This window comes from Neopsephotus bourkii, unplaced genomic scaffold (assembly GCF_033783945.1).
Source record: "Neopsephotus bourkii isolate Nb327-2 ecotype Australia unplaced genomic scaffold, CSIRO-AGI_Nbou_v1 NB_1526, whole genome shotgun sequence".
In the NCBI taxonomy this organism is placed as follows: domain Eukaryota; kingdom Metazoa; phylum Chordata; class Aves; order Psittaciformes; family Psittacidae; genus Neopsephotus; species Neopsephotus bourkii.
In genome coordinates this window covers 1,534,133-1,557,276 of record NW_026902002.1, presented here as the reverse complement: position 1 = coordinate 1,557,276, position 23,144 = coordinate 1,534,133, and the positions used below count along the sequence as shown (strand labels likewise).

General features: G+C 39.1%; 1 protein-coding gene across 4 annotated transcripts in view; it reads right to left on the bottom strand.

The window, feature by feature from the left end:
• MYLK (myosin light chain kinase) overlaps positions 1-23,144 on the bottom strand; it is a 224,104-nt gene that overhangs the window by 15,584 nt on the left and 185,376 nt on the right. For all 4 annotated transcript variants that reach the window (XM_061370054.1, XM_061370055.1, XM_061370056.1 and 1 more), the window contains 6 exons: positions 16,812-17,114; positions 12,440-12,475; positions 12,249-12,342; positions 10,853-11,056; positions 5,579-5,796; positions 225-348 (listed from right to left, as the gene is read on the bottom strand). In XM_061370054.1, coding sequence (XP_061226038.1) covers positions 225-348; positions 5,579-5,796; positions 10,853-11,056; positions 12,249-12,342; positions 12,440-12,475; positions 16,812-17,114 — 979 coding nt within the window. The remainder of the gene's footprint in view (positions 1-224; positions 349-5,578; positions 5,797-10,852; positions 11,057-12,248; positions 12,343-12,439; positions 12,476-16,811; positions 17,115-23,144) is intronic.

Sequence of the window (23,144 nt, the reverse complement as noted above, 5' to 3'; positions counted from 1 at the left end):
TTCATGATGTAAGATGTACAACACTAAATGACTGGATTTCCAGAAGTGCTGCTTCTGCAGTTTGCTAGTTGCACCCTTCAGAGAACAGAGAATTTTTATTAAACATGCTGGAGCTGTTAATTATAATACAAAAGGTGTGAAAATTGGAGAGGAATTCAGAAGTTGGTGGAAATTTTGTATGTTCAGCAACTGTCAGGATTTCTGTTTATATCAAAGATACTCACAAGATGTAGCAGATAACTCCTATACTCCACATATCCGTTTCGTATCCAATAGGTTCATAGTTTATAACTTCTGGAGCCACAAACTCAGGTGTCCCAAAGAGAACTTTCAGAGAACCTGCATTTTCTGTGAAGAATTCAAGAGAAAACATTAACTGCTACATACAGTTTTTCTTTAAATAGAAAAACCCCACAGTTATTCCACTGTGACATGAGAACCAGTTTCGTTTCATATTTGTGACTTTGTTAAAGATCCTTATCAGAAAAAATAAATCATGCTGGAACTATTTTCTTAGCTGGTTCATGTATAGCAGTAAGGAATTATTTATCCTATTACATAGCACTGTACAAAGCACATAATAAGAAGGTTCCTACTTAAGGAGTTTCCACAAGAGCAAATCTAAGAAAGAAGAGAACTTCTAGTGTTTAATTCAGATTTGTTACGTCCTGAAGTACAAAAGTGTTTGACCCTTCATCACTTTAGCAGTTGCACACGAGGACTTCAGGATTCCAGTATTAGAAAGAAACTGAAGTTTTCACAAATTATCTAAGATTTATCAATGCTCAAGGATTTGTATGGTAAAGCTCAAGGATCATATGGTAAAGAGAAACAGGAGAGACAAAATTATAACTATTTTAAACCAACACATTTTTTTTATATAATTTAAACAGGAAAGAAAATCAGTACTGGGTTGCATGTCTCTGAAATTGGAAGTGGCACAGGTCAGTGGTGAAACAAGAAAGGCAGCAGATGACACACACCTATCAGATCGCTACCTTCTCAGTAAAACTAGGCTGGAGCCTGTTCTCAGCACTGGGCTTGCCTGGTGGAGCTCCAGAGTGGTGGAGGGGTATTACAACTGCTTAGTCATCAGCTGCCGCTCCAAACATCTATCAGCTGGCCTGTGATACAGGTGCCCTACATTTAGCTCTGCTTAAACACAATGTGGATGCTTCTAAAAGGGTCTACAGCGAAGCTAATGCTAGTAATACGAGCTGAAAGAATGAGGTCATGGGACACATGAGCTGACTGTTTCTTGTGTTGACCCACCAATATTGCTCTACTGGAAAATACAGTGATGAAGGTGGAATAACCTCTTTATAACCTGGTATTACCAGTTTATGCTGCCAGTGTGCAACTATGAATGATATGTCTAACTTGCAGTCATAATCCGAAACATCATTTAGATAGAAATTATTTAGATAATGCAATTAGCAATTACATTATGTTTATCTTTTGTGCAAGAGTTGCACCCAGATTAGGCACAGTAGAATCACATTATGAGAAAACATCCCTTCACCTAAGAGATTATAATCTAACCAAAGTAGATCTGAATGGGAAGAATTACAGATGTAACAGATTCCAATCCTGCTCTTGTTAAGGTTACCACAAGTGTAGAAATTTGAAGCATTATAATCAAAAGATTAGATTAAAAACACCTCAAAACCCAGCAGATTAAAGTTTTGAGAAGACTACAGTAGAAGCTACTTGTCCACAACACTGAAGCTTTGCAGAATATTTTTATTTACCAGCTCTTGCTCTCCCAAGTTTTGCAACATAAATGCTGATCCCAGTACTGACTCCACACCTACAGTTACCTCCACTGAAACACTGAACGCTGTTCAGCCATTTCATAAGATGTAACCATATGCCCACGTTAGTACTCTCTCAAGGTATGAAAATCTCCAGTCTACCAGATGATAATTGAAGGTTATGTGGGATTAATAACTTGCCTAATAATTATACAGCATGCTTGAAACAACTTTCAAGCACGAGTGGTAATTCACTCACAGTCATGCCAGTTTCACATTTTAAATGCTGTGAAATCCTTGTCTTCCTAGGTATGGTGATAATAAATTAAATACAGAAACCCCATTTTCACACATTATCCCTGCTTTCAGAGACCCCTCCATGCAGAAAGTGCCCATTTCTAGAGATATAGACAGAAGAAAGCCAGGGATCAGCCCCAGGAAACCCCTGGGGCCATCCTGTGCAAGTTCACCAACATCAAGTCCTTCCTGCCAGATGTCTTGACTAGCCTTTAAAAAGTACATTCAAGAGCTGTTCCACAATATCCTTACACTCACATAACTGGAATTTTCTTACCCTCCCACCCCAAAATAAGATCCTTTTCCTAATATCCAGTCTAAACTGACTTAGCCTAAAACAAGAGCAATGTCTTCTCCACAGTGTGCAAGTAGGGAGTGACAGATCACCCTTCCTTTTCCAAACACAGATGGGAAGTCTGAGATCCCATCTTCCCATTTGCTTTCTTTTTAGGTCAACACCTACATTTTTTCCCAACTGTCCTTATGAAAAATTATTGAAATTTGTCACAAAGAATCTATTTTCTGAAAGCTTCATCATGATCATCCAAATCTCAGGCTCAGATTTTTACATCCAAGTTTGGAGCTTTTCTGTGCACTGTGTAAACTACCATGAGCCGCTGTGTATGCAAAAGGCTGGTGTATGAAATGTGCTGCCCATAGGTCAGAGGAACATTTTTTTGAAAACATGGCATTTGAGTGCAAGCATACAGCATGAAACAACTGATATAGTGTTTCTGTTTATAAATGAAAAAAATAAAAGAATAGACCTTTTCAATGCAATAATATGTCAAATCTTTACCCAGCCGTTTAGAAGCTTGGTATACAAGTAAGATCTCTGTTTGGATATCCCTTAGTTCAGATAGAAAGCTGACAAGCTAGCTAGAAAGGGTTGCTGAAACTGTGTATAATCAACTGATTAAAAAAAATCTTTACAGTACTCAAAACCCATTCCCTTTCCTCCTCAAGAAGTTTATCTTAAACAATTTTCTGCATGTGTTCCTCAGCACACCAAAAAAGGTCAGGAAAATATCCCTCTGCAGCTTTGGTATTTCCTGACAGTGCAAGAGAACTAATTAGCTGCAGGAGATGACTGCAGAAGGAGCTGATTCCAATTCCTTTAAAACTGATCAAAACACTGAAAATTTTAGGCATTAATTTGCACTAGTTACAAAAAAGTAAATCTCAGAAGTGCAAAATCAGACACCGTTCCCTTCAGCAGTCCATCGGTTGCGCAGTTTCTGCTCAGTCAGGGTCAGCTCCATACTCTGAGGGACTGAAACCAAAGCCAAAGTGAATTTAAGTGCTAATTTCAATATCAGAAAGCTTGAAGGAACACAAGTGGTGGAATGTGCCCTCAGCACACCCCATAAGGCAGTTGGCAAGAAGAGGGTACTTTGTGAGAAGTGTGTTGTCAATTTTTGTAAGTAAATGAAAGAGTAAAAATTGTTTTCTGCTGTTGGAAAAAAACTGATCTGAAATGTTACAAACATCTTCATGATTAACACAGCGCTTTTCCTTTATGGGCATGGCATGGGAGGACGCTTTCTCTTCCTATGGAAATGCCACACACACCAAGTTATCCAGAATGGCAGGCTGATGAAAGGAACGGCAAATGCCTATAATTTAACTTTGCAAGAATTATCAACCTATTAAACCAAATTAATGTAAATTATTGTATGATCAAAATCAGTGGCAGTGCCCATAGCTCTCATCCTTCTACATCAAGAAAAGCTATTTATAGGTTAGAGATTTACTACACATCATGACTGCAGCAGCTCAGCAGCTAGTGTCAGCCATGCAATACACGGGTGCCACAGAATTAACAGAAAAATCAAAAAGGTGATGGAAATGAACAGGATCTTCCTTTTGCTAAATGTGTGTTGAACTGTGGTTTGAAGTTGAGAAGGTAGTTGAATAAATTCCCATAAAAAGGCCATTCTGTGGTTACATTGTACCTCTTGTTGAAATCCGCTAAGTTCAGCAGTAAATACATAGTTTTCAGGCTGACAGCTGGGACATCATGGGATGAAGTCTTTCACACACCTCTGATAAAAAAAGGTGCAGCACTGGAACTTACTTACCAGTTCATCTGTTTCATCAACAAGAACAACATCCAGTTCATGCTCCCAGAAAACTATTGGTTCCATGCTGGTGAAGGAACATAAATGGCAACAATCTCTTTGTTTTGTGGGTTTTGTTTTTTTAATGAAGGAAATAAACACCTTATCTCAGAGCTCCCAGTGTCCCTGAGACCAAGATTCATGCAACTTTTGGAGCTGAACATCATCTAAAAATCCCCTATTCATTCATCGTACCATTTTTGGTTCGTTTTAGTAAATAGTATTCTTGGGTATGCAGTAGTCTGTTACTAAGTGTGAAAAGAAGTAGGATGAACAGCATGCAGGCAAGTAACAAAATCCAGAAGGTTGTAATTCCAAACTGCACTCTTACAGAAAACATTCATTGTTCTACTTCTTAATAAGCATTATTTTGTTTAAAGAGGGATGGCAAAAGACTACAACTAAGAATTTAGCTGTGGGCCCCTTTATGTAGAGAGCAGCAATTCATATGAGTTGTTCCAATCGATTTAATGAGAGAACAGCCACAAATCTTGGCTCTCCCAGTGTGACAGGTTCATGAAGTATTTTAGTTCCTGTGAATTCGTGGAATGATTTTTTTTTTTCTCTGTGAAAATATAAGATTTAAAAAAAAATCAGCGTGTGATGTTGGTAGCATTTAACACTAATAAACACAACTGGAGGGCTGCTTTTTAGAGCTGAATTAATGCTGAGCAATACGAAGAAAAGAACCCTCCAGGGTGTTTGGATTTCAACTTGCAGAGCATGGTGAAAGTCCAAAATGGATGATAGGAAGCAGCTAAAAACAGCTTAGGAAGGAGGAGCTTGTCAAGTAGAACTTCCCCCCTCAATCCATTGCATTATTTTTAAGTAGCACTATTTTACTTTACAATTTTGAGCATGAACAAAACACATCTCTTTATACAATTCCTCCCTTGTTTAACATCTCGGGTAATACGTTTCTATTTAGGATAAGAAATGATAAAAATAATGGGGAAATGTAAATTAAATGTAGTTATCCCTATCTGAAAGGCTTCTAGAACATCACCATAACTCTTACTGATACAGAATTTCAAGGATTTGTAGTATTAATGAAGATCAAGGTTTTGTTCTGTTTTTTTACAGTTTATGGTTTCATGTAGCAACTATAAATATTTGTTAACATTACTACTACTCTATATTTCACCTTGTAATGTACAGGGATACCCTAGTTGTAGAAACAAATAAGTAAAATGTATACTTTTCACTTCAAACTCCTCTTGCAGATGAGATGCCCTACACTCATTCTTAAATATCTTCTTTTTCCCTTTTCTTATCCTAAACATGTAACTCTTTATAGGAAATATACTATTTACTCTTTATATACAAAATAATATAATAGGAAGTATTAATTACTGTTTGTCCTGCCCTTTTCCCATGTCATATTGAAATAGGCAGAAAAGTCATTACCTAATCTTCTTGCAAGTCCAAAGTCAATGAGTTTGATACTTGTACCAGTCTTGTTGACACACATAATGTTTTCTGGCTTCAAATCCAAGTGGACAATACCCTGCTTATGGATGTACTGAACTCCTTCTGAAATCTGCTTCATGTATTTAATGCACTCTCTCTCTGTCAGTTCAAAGTCTTCATCAATGATTCGTTCAAAGAGTTCTCCTCCAGAAACCCTATGAAAGGCAGAATAAAAAGAGGACTTCTGTAGCATTTTCATTTTGGGAGTAATCAAACTATTTCCTTTACAGAAATACAGATAATTCAAGCTTGCATTAGCCACTTGAGGACACAGTCTGTGTTTTGCAATGGCGTTTTCCATACACACAAGGATTACATATGAAGAATCACCTCCTTTGTGCAGTATAAATCAATAGATTTTCTCCATTCTGAATCTCTTTCCCAGATTAGGACTATGAAACACACTGTTATCCCAGGCAGGGATGTAGCTAGATTTACATCTGGCCTTTAGGATTCAGTCACCTGCAGTTAGGAGTAAAGTGTGTGCCATGTGATTTGTTACCCTGCTGACGTGTTTAGACACTGCTCGACTCACTGCTGCCTTTCTCCTGATGTTCTGTCACTGTGAAGTGCTGAAGCCAGGACAGCAAGTAACATAATTAAAAAAAAACCTAAAATACATGTGATGGGTCCCAGGGAAAGAGGACAAAACTTCTATTAGAGGAGCAAAAAAATTTGGGCAGAAGGGAGATTGGGAATGACAAAGAAAGGCTGAAGAAGGAAATATAAAAAAAATATGGCTAATTGGAATGCAAACCTTAAAGGGTAAATATTGACCCAAGTGAGCTCAGAGGGAATTTCCTCTTTAGCTATGACAGGGCAAGGATATAACCCACAGCTCTTTCAGTGCTGGTATTTTTAGCTGAGCCATCGTTACACTCTTTATAGATCAAATCCATTTTTATGCTTATTCAAGATGTGAAATAATTGGTCTTTCCAGGGTAGAAGTTCCTGGATTAAACTGTTTGTGGAACTAAAGTGGGACATTTTTAACCTAGACTTAATCAAGCAAAATTTAAGGCATGTGGGGGTTTGTTTGTGTTCCTTTTTGTTTGGTTGGTTGCTTTTGGTTTGGTTTGGTTTTCTTTAAATTCTGAGTAATCACTCAACTGATTTATCTGATTATGTCCAAAGATGGGAAATATTTTTTGTATGCAGCAGGTGAATGACCCATACAAAAAGGAGCAAATGGTGAAGAGCAGCTTTGCTTTTAGAAGTCTGTTCTAAATTAAATGCTTCATGGTCTTTATATGGCTTAATATTTTGCAGCATTCATGCTTATTGCCAAATGTAATTGCACATTTCAGTTACAAAAAGAAAACACAACTGCAAACTGGGCTTGCAGTGTTTGCAGGTTCGCAGGTATATGATTATATCCCTCATGTGCTAAACTGAAATTGAAACATCTGGAGTTCTGGACACATATCTTGCTTTGGTTATAAGATTTCAGAAAATATATAATTAGAAATGGTACTGCAGTTTCCTATTGACATGAAAATAGGAAGAATAGTATATGCTTGATAAACTGAGAGGCTACATTCAATTATAGCGTATATGTAATATAAAGTCATTAATATGGTTAAAGCTGTTGAATAAACAACTCTAGTAAGTTGGAGATCTAAAATTTTGTTACTCCAGTAAGATATTAGCAGTAAGGAGGTGTTTATGAAAGCATCTGCATGCGAAATGGTTACATATCTGGAGCACTTTGTGATTTCAAATGATAACCATCATAATACTAAGAAGTACCAGCAGGTTTTTTGACTGTTCAACACAGAGAATTATGAATTTTTTACTGTAAAAAGTGCCATACTTTTCAGATCCATAAAGCAAAAAAGTTTCAGTTGTACCATTGTTTCAAGCACCACTTTTTAGCACATTATTTGGAAATTAACTACTGTTAATGAATATGCATTGTTTTATCCTTGGCTGGTTAGATCCTCTGGTAGCATCACAGATTAAATTGCAATTGCATTTTTAGAATGCACGTTTTGTATTTATATTCTGAGCCAAATCCAGTTTAATTTTTGCCCGGTTAGGAAGCTGAAATGAACCAATGCAGATTAGGTTCTACGTATATACAGAAAAAAAAGTCAGCTTTCTTCAGACAGTCACAGCTAGTTCAGAATCTAAATCTGTCATCCTTTACTGGGTTCTCCTCTCTTCAGTTTTCTCTAGATGAGGTCACAGGAAAATTTTCCTATCTCTAGAGTCACAGAATGCACATTTAAAAAATATTTTATGAGAAGTTTTGGTCATGAAGGAGCAGTGAGAAGAATCTACCTTGGAGTTACCCAGGGCAAATCCTCAACTGCATTTTGGTAAACATCGCTTCAAAAAAAGAGAAAAACCTTAGTGACTTGTGCCAGCTTAAATCACACCAGAGGAATGGAGTTTACTACTGATTTCTTTTCTTTAATAATCTTCATTTGCAATACAATAAACTTTGAATCTATGTCAAATTAAACTAACTTTCTGAAGTATGTAAAAACTCTGAGGCACTAAGCTCCTGGTGCTGAATGCCATTCACAACATCCTGCTACTTTTCAGATGTTCTTTTTCCACTGAGATGCTCATTGTGGAGCCAGTATATTGCTGCATTTGAAACGGAAATGCCTGAGATGTGTCCCTGATTTCCAGCAAAAGGCAGATGGGGTGGTTTCCAAGGAAAAGCACATCAAGAATTTGATGTGTTTGATTTTAAAGGAATAATGAAAAATTGTGTATTTATTATAAATATGAAATCAAACAGTATAAAATAGTGGCATGAAAAATATTAAAAGAAGAGAGGATGAAGTTCAAAAACCTTTGAGAAATATATGGTCATAAAATCTTAGGATAAGTAAGAAAAATCGAAAGGTGCTTTTCATTAATAGTGGAGGGGGGGGCTGCTACATTCCAGTCACTGCTAAAATGTGGTTTCAAAGGAGGATGATGGCAATTGAGCTTGATTTATGTGACATCCGTGCATTTAGACTCTGAGGGGAATGAAGAAAACAGCTTGGAAACTAAGAATTTTTGAAGGTATTTTCCACAACTTCTTTGATATTCAAAGAATTATTAGCTTAGTAGCAAAACCAGAAATGATCCACCTGTGGCTGTCTAATAATATGGGTTCAGTGGCTGTGCTGGAACTGTGTCAAACAGGTATAGAGGCTGCCAAGAGTCATCTGACACGAAGATGTCACACAAGCAACTGACTGCCCAGACCTGCTCCAGAGCAGGGACAGACTGCTACTACCTGCCTGCTGCTTGAAGAACCATTTCTCCTCCTGTCGACACTATGCAAAGTTCTTTTTGTGTGGGTCAAAAGCCAGAAAAGGTGGCTACCCTGAACTAAAATCATACCCTAGTTAGACTGGTTAATAAAATCACTTTAGATTGCATTTTTCTATATTTTTAAAAGTAAAACCCCTTTGTTGGGAGGGGGGAACTAATGGAGTGTAAAGCCATATGCTATTCAAAACTCCTTATACATTTCCTTGTTTTCCATTAGGTCTGCCAGATCCTAATTCCAAGCTAAGTAGGGCTCCCTTCCCTTACCATCAGCAGCTTGCTCAACTTCTGAATCTAAAAATAAAACCACTTTCTTGCACACAAGTTCCAAGGTTGTATAATGGAGATCCAGTCTCTGAAATGTGCTTATAGGAGTTTGCACATAATCTAGGCAACTGCCAAACGAGCAAAACAGACACATAGACTTTTGCTTCTAACAATTTATATCTTATTTAGCACTTTCAGCCAGCAAAACACCTGCTGCTGCTGCTTGCAGCAGACAGCGCTTGAAGTAGATGTGGCAACAGAACAGTGACTGTTGTAACTTTTTGGAAAAAAAAGCATCAGCACGGATCAGGATTTCATTTTCTTTCCAGGAGTCATACCAAGCAGGTGCGTTATGGATGAGGTAAACATTGGTCATGTTGGTCATTACTGTTTATGAAGTCTGACCATTACTTTCCATTCCATGCTGTGCTTTTCTTATAGTGAATTCTGGTGCATGAGCATGTTCGGAACCTTCTTTTTGTTTTGATAAGTAAGTAACTGCCATTTCTAAATACAAAGATACCCTTCACAGGCCTGTGAGGTGCTTGACAGAACTGTTTTTGTGGTGCTTTTCCGCTTCCCACAGTGGTGTGGAATAAGTAGCTCAAGGCAAATGATTTCTGGGAGGTAAAAAACAAGTGTTGCTCTCTTACTCAGCAAGAACAAGACAACACCACAGGATGTCTTCAAATTCAGCTTTACATAATTGTATAGCTTTGGATGAAGAGTGCAATGACTTTCAACTAAAGGAGAAATTCCCTTCTACAGCTGCTACACCTGGACCAGCAAGGAGAATCTGTTTATTGACATTAGAGGCAAATCAATTCATGTTTAATTAGGGGTCTTTTGGTGGGAAACAGTCAGTGTAACCAATCTTCCTGTATCTACTGGTATAGATGTAGAACATTCACTGTGTTCATCTGAGGAGATCTTTTAGACGGCACTCCTTTATTATAAATGGTTTGCAATTGGAGTATTTATGCTGTTGCAGGAAAACCACATCAGACTAATCCTTCAAAGTCTCTTAAGAACATAAAAACTGGATATAGAACTTGATGAAAACTAAAATGTTGCTAACCCCTCTTGGGCATTATAAATTTGCCTGGCTGAATTTTTCATGGAAATTCAAATATATTGTTAGAATGTAGCTTAAGTGTTTGCACTCCCAAGCATATCTTTCTTACTAGCTCTTACACACCAGAATTCAGTTCTCTGCACAAGACAACTTATCAGTGTTTAAGTAAAGTTTGAGATGAGCTTTTACAATACATGTTCAGAACTGCCTGAAGAAAGAAAGATTTTTCCCTTAAACATATATTTGGTTCTAAATGAAAGCCCAAATTGCAGCTAACTTCTTTTCTCTCCCCTCCCTAGTTGGCAATAAAAGAGTGAGCAGCAGAAAAACACCACAGGTACTTTAAAAACCAAACAAACTAGACAATAAAGGCTGTAACACATCTCTCTTATTTTTAAGCGATACAACACAGATTCACTTACACAGTTTAAACAAGTTGGATAAGTAACTGGAGAAACTCACAAGATGTGAAAACCATCCAGGCCCTGCAGATCCTGAAACCTTTGACAGTCCCATATCTGGGTAAGTTGCTACATTTGCACAATTATTTTCAACATTATTTGCTTTGTTAATGTGATCTGCTTTATACTTACATTTCCAAGACCATAACGATGTTGGCTTTTTCTTCAAAGGCATCTACACATTGGACAAGTTTTGGATGATGTAGACAGTTCATGATGCTGATTTCATCCCTTATGTTTTCTTTTTCCTTAGCAGAATATGCTTTGAAAAATTTTCCTGCCCAAACTTTTCCAGTCTTCTTTTCAACAAGCCTAAAGACTTGTCCAAATTTCCCCCTGAAAATATACAACTATTTCCATTAGAAGTTTTTGCAATGTATGGGCCACCATAAATAGCAATATTTTAGTAAATATTCCAGTACAACCACTCCATTCTGAAATAAAAATGTCTTCATATCAAATACTGTTCTGTACTGCTTTTGTGCAGAGCAATCTGCAAGAATTTTTGAATGAATGCCACATTTAGAGACACCCCACTATACCAAGTATCAAGTTTTATATAAGAAGGTCCAAAATTGGAGTTCTACCAGGCTTTAACTCCTAGAATCATAGAATAGTTAGGGTTGGAAAGGACCTTAAGATCATCAAGTTCCACCCCCCCTGCCATGGGCAGAGACACCTCACTCTAAACCATATCACCCAAGGCCTCGTCCAACCTGGCTTTGAAGTTCATTGAAGTTCAGCCTTATTTCCTAAAGAAAAAGTTCATGTCACCCAAGTCTTTCTGCACAGTTTTCTACAGATTTATACACTCTGAAGGGGCAGCAGATAGGAGACAAATCAGGGGCGGGATACTGGATATAGGTGAAATCAGAATCAGAATGCTAGAGGCTTCAATCCTATTATTTCACATGCTGCATATGTACAATTCTACTCTTATGATACATTTATCAAGATTTATTAACGGCAGCATAGAAGATCCTTTGGCCTTCAGCACCACCAGCAGCACAAATCACTGAAAGATTATTGTGGCATGCAATTCACATAACCACGAGTTGGAGCACTGAGAAACACAGCCAGGCTAATCACTGACCTTCACTGAGCAATACTGTTAATGCTCTCGGGATTGTGACCGCTGTCAAAAGAGATTCTAGCCCATGGGCAGGATAATCTTATTACCACTAATGGATATAATGGAAATTCAAGTGCACAATGTGTACCATCTTTTCAGCTAGCTTTTAGAGCACTGAAAAACAAATGAATCGTCTAGCATTATTCATTTGTGGGCTCCATTCGCCTTGCCAGAGATGTGCATGGTGTCTATTTAAAATTATCAATTAATAGGAATAAAGGATGCTTATGGAGTTGAGGCCAACATATGTTAAAATCTATTTTTACTGCAACAGAGGAGCCCTGTTGGAATGTTGAAAGTGCAAGACACTGTCAAAGAATGAGTGCACATGATCTTTATAACTGACTGGTAGCCTTGGAAACTCCCATGTCTTTAAAAGCACAACACAGTACTTACGATCCCAGTCTTTCTTCAATATTATAGACATCTGAAACTTTTTGTTCAGTGTTGATAGTAACCGTCCGATACTCAACCTCAGTTTCTTTCCCTTCTACAAATAAATATTAAGGACCATGATTAAAACCTCCATAAAACATGAATGAAAACACAGATTTGCATTTGTCCTGATTAAAATATGAATTTCTTACCATCATCAGATAGCTCCACTTCATCCTCTTTAAGTTCTGTGACGAAAATAAAAAGACAGGAATAACTTACTATGCAGGCTATAGTATGTACATAACACAGTCAAATTATTCACGATGACACGGGCATTAACTTCATAATTAAAATCTCTTCAACACTTCTATTTGGTTATTGACTACACAATCACAGTCTGGTCACCATTTCTTGATAAATCAAGTTGACGTGTTTCGCAGTAATTATCTATTATACTTGCCTACTAGAAACAGCAGCATACTCAATCAGTTCAAGGTCATTTAATAAGTAGCTTTAGGAATGCCTCAGTGAAATAGAAAATAAATTCAAAATAGTAAAATCAATGACAACACTTCTGGTTCAATGGCATATCCTTTTCCAGCTTTTCTATGCATTTTTTTTTTTATTGCAAAGCCAAAAATAAAGCAAGATTTTACATGAAAAGCTTTCCTGCAAAACATCCAGACAAAGTTTTCAGGCTCAAGATGGCTACAAACTTTGGACAGCATGCACTTTCCTGAGCACGGCTGAATTTTGAAATCCCTGATGTCCAAATGGAGCCTCAGTTCTGCAGACATACTCAAAGACAGGCAGAAATGTTGGCAAGCCCAGTGGCACAAGGCAGAGTAAAAACTGGCCTGAGTGTCTTTGATTTTAATTTTTAATTTTCATGTGCATGACATGTCATTAGCACTGGTTTGTGTGTTGTTCCCGATGTTGCCTGCAGTATGAGAGGAAACGGGTTGCAGCTGGAATGATGTTACATATGCTTGCACCTCTCAGGCTTGCTCCTAAGAGCTGTGGCTATAACCAGTCATTTGAAAAGCTGCAAAGGCAGCTGCGCAGTGACCTGTAAAATCCTCCCTATAGCTGCTGAAGGTGCACTTTGCCACGGTAGAGTGCAAGCCTAACGAAGTGATTTATCCCCACTGTGTCAACAGATTTATGTTTTGAAACATTAATGCAGTACTCTGGATGCTGTTAACTATATTAGACTATAGAGTTATATGCAGCAGCTGAGAAGAAAACAGCAGAAAAAAAGGGTGCAGGGTGACCAGATAGCTGATCTGATGCATGGGCATGGCTTTTTTCACATCCAACACATAATGCTGCACCTGTATTCTGGTAGCAAAGACAATCAAGTAGGTATAATCTGTTAATAAAGCCTGTCTCTTTTTTTCTGCATTTGCAACCCTTGTATGTTCCAGCACAGACGAGTTGGTGTGCACCAATTTACCAGAAGAGTAGCTAGCCTTCCCCCCTCAAGGGTAACTGTCCTCAGATCTTCCTCAGCTGGAAACCACACTTGCATAGAGCACATCACATTTTCCTCCCCTTTTAAGGGCTGCATAAAGGAGCTGATCCCAACCACACTGCCAGTAGTTAATGTCTGCCAAATACTGATTAGACAAAGAAGTCAGTTCCCTGTTCTGCAGCGACACTGTATTGAAGCAATGAACTAGAAACATTTTGATCCAACAGTGGAAGCCTAAATTAGATAATTGGAACATATCTGAGCTTAGTAAGTGCAGAGTAGCTGTGTTAAAACCTTTCTCAGAAGTGAGTCAAACGTACCGAATTTTCCTCAAACATGGCAATAATTATAATCTGTTGTGATTTAGAGCCTTATGTGAGTAGCTGTTTTCTTTAAATGCACAGTGAAAAGTTAATCATGCCTTTCTTCACCAAGGTTATACCAAGATTGCTAATATGCACTGATTACCTCAGTATGAAAATCAGTAATTAGTCTTTCTGGCAGCTACAGAAAATCCCTAGTTACTCAGATAAGTATTTACATAGCAGCTTAAAGTCCTGACTTTGACAGGTGCTGGACACATGCATTTTCCATTGCCTTTAATTAAACCACCAGTTCACACACTTGAAAAATCATGTTTTATATGACTTGCCCTTTCTCAATGCTAGCTGCAGTATCAAGAATTGAAGTCAAGAAGTGCTGGCATTGAGAGCTCCAAGACAACCAATCCTCCTATGAAAAGAATACATTTTCTTTTCACTCAAAACAGTATTTCCTTTGGTTGTTTTTTTGTTTATTTATTTGGGGTTTTTTTGTATGTATCACAATGATTCACACACTTTCTAGCCCTTTTGTATTAAAACTGTATCCCAGTCTTAAACTCTCAGTCTTAAAAATAGCTCGTTTGCTTTGGTCCAGTAAAATTAGTGCTTGTTCTAGGAAAAAACAAATGTAGGGAAGAGTCATGTCTTTAACTCTAGAAGGTGTTTGTCCTCCATCTAAAGAAAGAGGTCACTGAAACACAGGTAATTTTATTATGAAGATCCAATACCATCTAGCTTCCTTTCAATTTTATTGCTGCTCTTAATGTAATTTTCCTCCCTTTGAAGAGAAATTGCATCTTGATTTAGATCACATTTAAATTCTTTAAAATAAAGGGAGGTGATTTCTCAGAATTTAGCTCTTGAAGAGAAATACGGTTTGCTTTTGTTTGGAAATGGCTCTTGAGAGGCTTACACAGTTGTCTGATGCTGCATCACTTTGCTATCGTTTTTGTCTTGCTGTGGCAATAAAAGATAGTATCACAAGGGCTATGTGAGACAATTAAACTCCAAAGCCCTGCATACATAGGTAAGGAGAGAGATATACAACATACAGTCCACTCCTCAAAGACAAATGGCAAAATACATTATTCCTGGCCTGGGCTTTTTGGTACAGTATGACTACCAAAGTGATCCTTGCACAGTAAGTAGACATAGGGGTGCAAAAAAAATATTCATCCAATATCTGGGTTTAAAAAATAATGTTAATTTTTGTGTGTTTAAAATTTTAGTACTAGGTTTCAAATAATTTCTAAAATGCTCCAGCTCTTCCCACTAGTCCTTTGAGAGGATCTTAAGCAAAAAATAAGAGGCAAAAGGTACTGAAAATATTTTTACAGGTATGTGCAACTGTAACTGAAAACCCTAAAAATATTTGTAGTACCCATCATGCTGCAAAACGAGCATGCCTTGAACTCACAAAATTAATGTAGTAGGGGCAGAAAGACTGAGGAGCTCTATCATGCTGGGATTTGAAGCACAGGAACTACAACTAAGTGTGAGAGGCTAATCCAGTTTCTGCTGCATATTCAGTGCTTGGCTGACATCAAGTGTATTTATTACTTCACAGCTACAGGTTGGGCAAAGAGATTCAGAGCAGCCCTGTGGAGAAGGACTTTGGGGTGTTGGTTGACGAGAAAATGAACATGAGCCAGCTTCAGTGTGCACTCGCAGCCCAGAAAGCCAACCATATCATGGGCTGCACCAAAAGGAGCGTGACCAGCAGGTCGAAGGAGGTGATCCTGCCCCTCTACTCTGCCCTTGTGAGACCTCACTTGGAGTACTGTGTGCAGTTCTGGTGACCTCAACATAGAAAGGACATGGAAGTGTTGGAACAAGTCCAGAGGAGGGCCACGAGGATGATCAGGGGACTGGAGCACCTCCCATATGAAGACAGGCTGAGGAAATCGGGGCTGTTCAGCCTGGAGAAGAGAAGGCTGCGTGGAGACCTCATAGCAGCCCTCCAGTATCTGAAAGGGGGCTATAGGGATTATGGGGACGGACTCTTCATTAGGGACTGTAGTGATAGGACAAGGGGTAATGGGTTAAAACATAAATAGGGGAAGTTTAGATTGGTATAAGGAAGAAGTTCTTTCCTGTTAGGGTGGTGAGGCACTGGAATGGGTTGCCCAGGGAAGTTGTGAATGCTCCATCCCTGGCAGTGTTCAAGGCCAGGTTGAAGGAAGTCTTGGGTGAGATGATTTAGTGGGAGGTATCCCTGCCCGTGGGAGGTATCCCTGCCCGTGGCAGGGGTTTGGAACTAGATGATCTTAAGATCCTTTCCAACCCTAACTATTCTATTTCCAAAAGCAAATTTGGGGTAGTCTTTATGGTGTTTTTCCATGGTGTGTCCAGCATAAATTGTAATGTACCTATCAGTAAGTTTCAGGTAAACCACCAAACATCACTTTCCAGCTGGGCACGGTCTCAATATGTAACATATGTGTGAAAGGTTTCATCTCCCATTACCTGTGCACTGAACTACAGAAGTCTTTCAGCCAGCGCTCACACAGCAAGGCGGTAGCTGAATTATAGACTACTTTCACCAGGGGATCAGGCAGAGGTTTTGGATCCCTGAAGCCAAGTTTCCACACTGGATGCATGCAAAACTTAATGCTCAGACACACACACTAAGTCTGCAAGGGGACTTCAACACACTTACAGTCAGCATGAGCATTCATTGCACAGAGGCATACATGGAGTGTGTACAGCCTGACCCCGCTGGGGAACTGTTAAGACGGAGCTTAATTGAACTTAGATCTATTTCTTTCCCTCTTAAAAACTAACCTTCTTGTTTCTCTCCAACTTTTACCAGCTCAGATTCTTGACTGGGCTCGCTGATACCATACACGTTAGCAGCTCGCACGCGGAATTTGTACTCTCGGTCAGCCTGCAGGTCCTGCACGTTGAAAGAGGTGCTGCGGCAGGTGGTGAGATCTGTCCATTTGTTATCCACTGAGTTCCAGATCTCCACAGTGTAGGACTGCACTGCACTTCCACCATCATAAGAGGAGCCGTACCATGAGAGAGTGAGGGAGGAACTCCGTATGTCTGATGCGCAAGGTGTTCCAGCAGGTGGATCTGGTTTATCTGCAAAAACATGTCAAAGCAGATTGGATGAATTCATGAGGGAAAGAGGCAGGACTTCCATTAGGATAGTATTGGCCCTAGGTAACAGCCTTTTTCTTTCTATGCCATTGCTCTGCTTCAGAGGAAGAAGGAACAACTGCAACACAGATGGACATACCTGAATTAGCTGATATAGACACCCATCCTATATGGACCTCAGCATGGGTTGTTCAGTTCCCTGGGCATCTTGGTCAGCCATGCTAAAGCCTAATGCCCTTCACAGCTGTCATTACAGAAACTATAGATACTAAAACCAAATCTCCCACAGTAGTGCAAACCACTTCTTGGTGAAATTTCTTAGAGGTTTACCCCTGTAACAATCCCCATAGCTGTGACACTTTCTCGAGCTACCTTCATCTGCTTCCATACTTCCGAGCCACTACTAACTATTCATTGCCTCAGAACGTGCCACTCATCCAAATATACCTGGGTAGCAGAGATACTAATACCACTTTGTTGACACAGAAACACAGATCTTGAAAGGTGACAACTTTGTCTGCTAACAATTTAGTGAACAACTTCACCTATGTGCAGTTTTTCGAAGCCTAGTGCAGTCCATGCAGCCTTCTCTGGAGAACAGAAGGCTGCATGGAGACTTCATATTTACTGTAAGGGTGGTGAGGTACTGGAATGGGAATCCTCCATTCCTGTCCATGTTCAAGGCCAGGTTGGAAAGAGCCTTGGGTGACATGGTTTAGTGTGAGGTATCCCTGCCCATGGCAGGGGGGTTGGAACCAGATGATCTTAAGGTCCTTTCCAACCCTAACTATTCTATGATTCTGTGATTCTACATCATTTAAATACTGAGATTTTTTAAATCTCATAGACATCTTGGAAATCACTGGGGAGGTGGAAGATCAAAGCTTATGTTTATCCCCAGTTAGAGGCTTGTTCCTGCAGTCCTTATTTGCATGAATAGATCCAATATCACCAGAACCTGGTGTGCAGATGAGCAGCCAACCATGCAAACATCGAAGCAATACAAACCCCATGCAGGCATATGATTTTTTCAAAATCAAGTTTAATGATTACACAGTAACTGAAATGAATGTTTTTCTAGGGCAGAAGAATGTGACTTTTTAAAAAAAACTACTGATTAAGAAACTTTATGGATGTTAAGTACTTCAAAAGACTTTAAAGGGAAGAAATATCTTCCTTGGGTAATCCTCTCAGAAGTAATCTAGCAAGACCTACAAAATAATGATGATGTTGATTTGGCTGAACCAGTGGCCAAAGGTTGAATGAGAAATCAAAGGATAAAATAACAGAAGATGAAAAGAAAAAGACTGATAAGAGTAAGATGCTACAAACAGTGGTTACACTGGACATGGACTGATAAAATCCTTTTCCATTTTGATGGTTAAAACTGCTAATGGACATTATCACTTTCTCCTTAAGAAAGGCAAAACTGGCAAACCAGCCAACAATACAGCCACCTCCTCAACAAGAAAAACATCCAAATGCTGGGGAAAACTGCTGTGGACTTTGATCAAGCCTTACTCTGATGGACTATATACTCACTGGTAATTCTCATATAACCATACTCAAATTATCATCCCTAGGAAAACAACTGAGCAGATAGAAATAGCCACAGTTTGCCACAAACGTGCCTTTAGTCCTTGGACAGAGGGGCTTCTCCTCTTACTGCTGTGGTTTTACTCATAGAGAGGGAAAATGGGGTAGTCTAATCTGATCAAGATGGTTAAGTATCAGTTCATTATTTGGAAGTGTGCAAGTTCTGCTGACCAATTATTTTCCTGAAAAAAAGCTTTTGTAATTCCTTTTAGCTCAGCTGTGATGGAAAATCCATCTTCCTCCATAACTTAAATGTAGTAGAAGATAATCTGCTAACTATGAGGGAAAAGGCTGGGAGGGAAGGAGATGGACACCAAAGGTTTACCACAGCATTCTGTATGAGAATGCCCACGCAGAAGAAAAAGAGCCTGCTAGAACATTGGTTATCTGTATTCATTTTGGCAACACTTAAAAAACCATTCCAGTAGGATTCACCATTATATAGTACATCTCTTGTTAAACACAGGTATCAGAGAGCAAGATGTCCTTAACCTCTGTAATGGCTTATTGCCATGCTTAGCTGTCACATTTTACTCACCTCATTTTCTGGCAGAATAAAAGGGACTTTTAACAAGCATGAATTTATAGTGTAGATATCATGAAATGAGTCACAGAGAATTTTAGTGATTTGCCTAAGATTAGAAGGAGAGACTGTAACAAAGATGAGAACTAAATCTTGATCTCCTGGTGCCTTCCCTGTACTATCCTGTCCTAGCTGCCTTGGAGTTGCAAGAAGTGAGAATTTAATGCTTACACCATTCACAATATCAGAACCCTTGTACAGTGCTACAGCAGCCACCAGAGAGCTGGTTGTATAGCACACATGGATTGTGTATGAGTTTAGTCTAACAGCAGTGATAGCAATCTCCTTTTCACTGCAAGTTGCTATCCATGCAGACCTTGTAGGGAATGATGTTACCTCTGTCCACTTAAAAATCTGTACAGAAAAAGAATATTTAGCTCTGTGTCTTGTTTTCTTCCTATATAATCATCACTGCGTCACTCAAGACACAGACAGAAGAACTTGGATAAGTAACAGCTGATTTATCCTAACTCCAAACAGAACAGAGCAGTTGCTGATAGCGAGAGGAAAACAGCTTTTGAATAAAAAGTTAAGCCAGTAGTCTGTCACTTTACAGAGGCATCTGTTCAGGTTTGTCAAAACAGGACAGATTCTCTGACATCTGCTCTGCACACAGCTAAATCTGGACGGTATGCATTAGAGGGGTTTTTTGTTAGGAAAAAAAGAAAAAAGAAAAAGAAAGTGTTAGCTTGCTCTAATGCACTGAGTGTTACATTGAAGGAAGAAAGAACTCATATGCTTTGCAGAGCACTGTCCTCTCATGCAGGACACGAAAATACCGTCTCTGCTGACTTTCATGCCCAGAGTTTCATTTGGAAACAGCTTCATAATTTATCAGTTGCTTAGGCCACAGTTACCTTAGTGACCTCTCTTTCCATGACTCCGCTAGATAACTGCAATCCATTTGGCCAGCACGGTTTACAGAAGCAAAGCTTAAGTATGTGAGCACTGGAGAGAAAACAGTCATAGCCAAGGGGACATCAGTGCTGAAGAAAATGCTACATGGCTTCAATCTAATATATGCCAGCCAGGAGAATACTTCTCCATTCCTAATAAATTTTTTTCCCAGTAGGCAAAGGCAAAAACCTGCAACCCTGGCTGGACTCTCTTGAGCCACAAAGATGCATATTTTTGTTTGAAGTCTACCACGTGCTGCTGCTTGCAGATCTGCTCAATGTATAAATACTGGGGTAGCAGCTGCTATGGGAGATCATAAACAAGAATGAAAGCTCGATCTTTGCTCTTTCTTAATATGACAGATGTATATGTACCAATTTACCATGCTCTAAAATTGTTTGATATCAGACTGGATGGTATCCTACAGCTGTGCACATTCAGAGAATTTGCAGATGGTCTCTCCATGCGTCTGTTTTGTTTCTGAAGTTTATTCCATGAGGATTTTAAAGGTTACCCTTTATTCATCTGTCTGTATTGAAAGCTAGGATATTTTGCCAAACTACATTCCCTTCTGGAATATGAAATCTCTATCAGCACAATTAGCTGCTTCCAATAAAAATATCCAGTGGGTTGAAGAGGAGCATGGAAGTCAAGCACAATTCTCTATTTTGTCCTTCTGTTTTAGTATTTAGCATACTGTTAATGTCTTTGAGCACATTAGCATGTCATGTGCAGTCTCTTACACACATAAACATACTTCATACTTAGGTGTATATTTTGAGGGCTTTACATAGGCTTTTTAGACCACAGTTTTGTTCTTCCTGTTCTGGACCAAACCATAACCACAAGCCAACATATGAACTAGAAGGAGGAGAGTCCATCCAAAAATACACTGCTGCTTGTGAACATTTCTATAGGGGAAGCAATTAATTTGAAATAGCAAGCTGTAACTTCAGTTTTACTGTTACATGCAACAAAAGAAAACATGTAAATATTCTCCACCATAAAATGTCTTAACTGCATGAAACTAGGGGTATTCCAGTCTTGGCTAACTTACAACATGCATGTAACACCAAAATCAAGACTTAGCTACACTTTATGATGGTCTAGATTGTCCCGGTCAAATTGGCTATTTTTACACAGTCCTGTTGAACTTGGTCAAAATCCTATAAACTCCATTGCCTTTTCAGCAGATAGATAGTACTTACACCTCTTTTACTAGGATGAATTATCACCTCATTTGCCTAACAGTATGAATGTAGAGGCTAACAAGAAAGTTGGAGGCTGGACAGTTAAATCCTAAGGGGGAATCAAGCACAAAGCTCCCTATGTAATATTGTTAGGAATATCAGTAGGATTGCCCTGAGCTGGCTCCCAAAGCCTAGGCAAGCAAAAGAGAAAGACAAGTAGCTAATTTGGCCTCAAGTCTTACTCAGGGACTGTTCTACACAGCAGCACAGAGACTGCATAAAGTCACTGACACTCGTGGCACTGAGGAAACATCAGTAGCAACTCATATGTGTTATGCATCATACACAGGGGAGAGGAGAGTGGAGGTGATGTGAAGAAGTGCTCTACTGCTTTCCCCCCTTTGTGCTCCAGCAAACTAGGCTCAGATTAAAAAACCCTGCTTTCCAACAAAGGGAGGTGTAAATTACCACTACCTCAGACCAAAGAGGTCAGATTCCAGTTTGTTCTTTGTTGCATGTGTTCCGTAGGGCAAATGGCAATGTCACAAGCTGGCCTCACATGAAATGTATAAACCACATTTAAGACCATACCAGGACTGAAACATGCACTTACTAGTTACTTCCAAATTGAATTCAGCTGCATCCCTTGCTCTGACAAATGTTCATAAATATTTTGGTAAACAGGTTTTGACATACAGCCTGGAGTAACCTCTAATTAAGTTGTATTTGTACACTCAAGAAGCATAAAGCATAAGCATGCTCAGCCTTTAAATCATTGCTGTTTATGAGGCAAATTTGACTTGAGGTCCTTGTCTTCCTCCTGATAAGGAAAGGGACTTTCTTTCTGCATAGGTGACAAACCCACAACTCATACAGGACACCCATATAATATGAAGTTGCTAGCCAGATCTCACCGTCTTCTCCACACTGCTGAGTTTACAGAGTGCACGGAACACAAGCACCATTCCATGAGACCAAAAAAGACAGAAATCTCCTTATCTAACTCAGAGGGCAGGGAAATGGAAATTGCTCTGCTACTTGATGTAAGGGTCAGGCTGAGCAAAAGCAAGACAATAAGGCTTGCTGCACATTCAGAGCTTGCAGGTGCCTAGTGGCTCTTAAGCAGCAATGTTGTTCCAGTAGAAAGCCTCTGAAAACTGAGAGCAGCACAAGTACAGCATCTGCAAAAAAGTTACTTTTATGAACAGAGACAGCACTGAAGCAACGTCTCTGAAGTAGCTTTCTTTATCTGTTCTCAAAACTGGTTTGGTTTCTTTCTAAATCCCGTTATCATATTTCTGTATAATAGTATTATTAGCTATCGTGATATTTGTCTGCCAGATAAAGAACAGACAGAACGAAACAATTTAATTCCATTCCACAAGTTGTTTAGCCAGAGAAGGCATTTAATGCACTGCAAAAGCCAGTTGAACACTGTCCATGCCGACAGCACTGGCAAAGCCTCCATTTGAAATTCATCAGCAGGAGAAAAGCGAAACCATAAAAGGTCATAACTGAAGTCGGCATCATTGCTGACAGGGCTTGGGGTCATGGCAGACCTCTCTGCTTTGCTTGGAAAACTATGCCCTGCAGCTTTTTTCTCAAGGGAGAGAAGTCCTGAAAGTAGAGATATTATTACCCCCTGAACACTCTGTAACAACCATTAACACTCTGCTGGATGTTAGTATACTATAGGTTTAGGATACTTTAGTACATAATGCAACTTCTATGTCTTTATTTTGCTGC